At 63.2% G+C, this 1389-nt stretch overlaps 1 protein-coding gene across 1 annotated transcript in view; it reads left to right on the forward strand.

The window, feature by feature from the left end:
* Nucleotides 1–782: 782 nt before the first annotated feature.
* LOC115275989 (NUT family member 2G-like) overlaps nt 783–1389 on the forward strand; it is a 3593-nt gene continuing 2986 nt past the window's right edge. The window contains exon 1 of the mRNA XM_029919697.1: nt 783–1389. Within this exon, the coding sequence (XP_029775557.1) occupies nt 826–1389 (564 nt within the window). The 5' untranslated portion in view covers nt 783–825.

Here is a 1389-nt window from a genome sequence, read left to right on the forward strand (position 1 = left end):
CAGAGTCTATGGACCTCCCGGTCCGTCCCAGCCCTGCTGCTCTCGCTGCATGGCCCTATGCTAGTCTTCTGCAGCCACTGCGGGCTTCGAGTGACAGATCAGGGAACACAACGCCTGCCTCATGGTCTCCCAGGATCAGAGCTGCTGAGAGGTGGCAGTCCTGGCCCGAGCTGTGGGCCATCAGTGTTACTGAGAAGGGGTTACCATGGGGAATGGAGCTGTGTTGACATGGAGAGAGATATTGCAAGTGTTTGTTTTTCTTTGTTAGGACAGCAAGACAGGGAGGGATGTCTTCTGATTGTCAGGCATTTGGGGGCTGTGCAAGAAGGGGCCTGAATGGTACAGACGCTACCTGTTCACAAAGGGCCTTCCAGTGACTCAGACACACCTGGGAGCAGGTCCTTAGCTACCGGGGACACGGGGGGAGCATTTCCCACAGGGCAGGTGTCTCCCCACCCGCTCGTCCAGGAGGGTAGACAGTGAGGACAGGGGGTCATGTCTGGGGTCTGTGGGGAGGCTCCTAGTGTGAGCGCTGGCCAAGGTGGCCTCCTCCAAGCAGGCAGGCTGTCTTGATGAGAGGGGCGGGGACAGATCTTCTCATCTGGAGGCCAGAGCAAGGAAATCACTCCAGGACACGTGCAAACTCCATCTCTTCCTGTAAATGTCCCTGTCCTGCTGAAATTCCCTGCTCTACTCCCCAGTGAGGAAAGGGGCCCAGGGCCCTCTGTCCTGGCTGCGGATTCTCCGACTCCATCCCGCCCTTTCCCTGTCTCCACAGAACCTGCAGTGCTGGGACCGCATGGGGCCACAGACCCGGAGGCCTCCATGTCTTCTTTCAAGGCTCAGCCCTTTCTCCCACCTGCTCCTGCTCCTGGGACCTCCCACCAGTCACCCTGGGGGCAGCACTCGCCCCCCCACATGACCCCACCATTCCCTCTTGGCGGCACTGTGGTGCTGCCCGCTTTCCCCAGGACACCGTTGGTGGCAGGAGATGCCCGCCATGGCCCCGTGGGGACAGCAGGTTGCAATGTCATTGTGCAGGTCAGGTCAGAGCAGGGGCCCACAGAGCCACCCCAGACTCAGACCATCGTCCTCACCCAGGCGCCTGTCTACTGGAGTTCTCCCGGGGCCCTCTGTGGGGGTGCCACGGGTCCCGCACCCCTGTTCCTGGCAACCTCCGCCGTGGAGACCAGTATGCCCACCGCAGCCGTCGGGGGCACCTGGGCCGGCAGGGGAGGCTCCACCCCAGGCCTTCGACCTCAGCCTGCACCACCGGCAGGCCAGTGGAGCCCCGTCGTGACCCATGTGACTGCCGGGCCACAGTGCCACGCGGCTCCCGGGGAGGCCAGCCCGGCCGGGGGCCCCGACAACGCCCCGCTCGAGGACCAC

This window comes from Suricata suricatta, chromosome 13 (genome assembly GCF_006229205.1).
Source record: "Suricata suricatta isolate VVHF042 chromosome 13, meerkat_22Aug2017_6uvM2_HiC, whole genome shotgun sequence".
NCBI lineage: Eukaryota > Metazoa > Chordata > Mammalia > Carnivora > Herpestidae > Suricata > Suricata suricatta.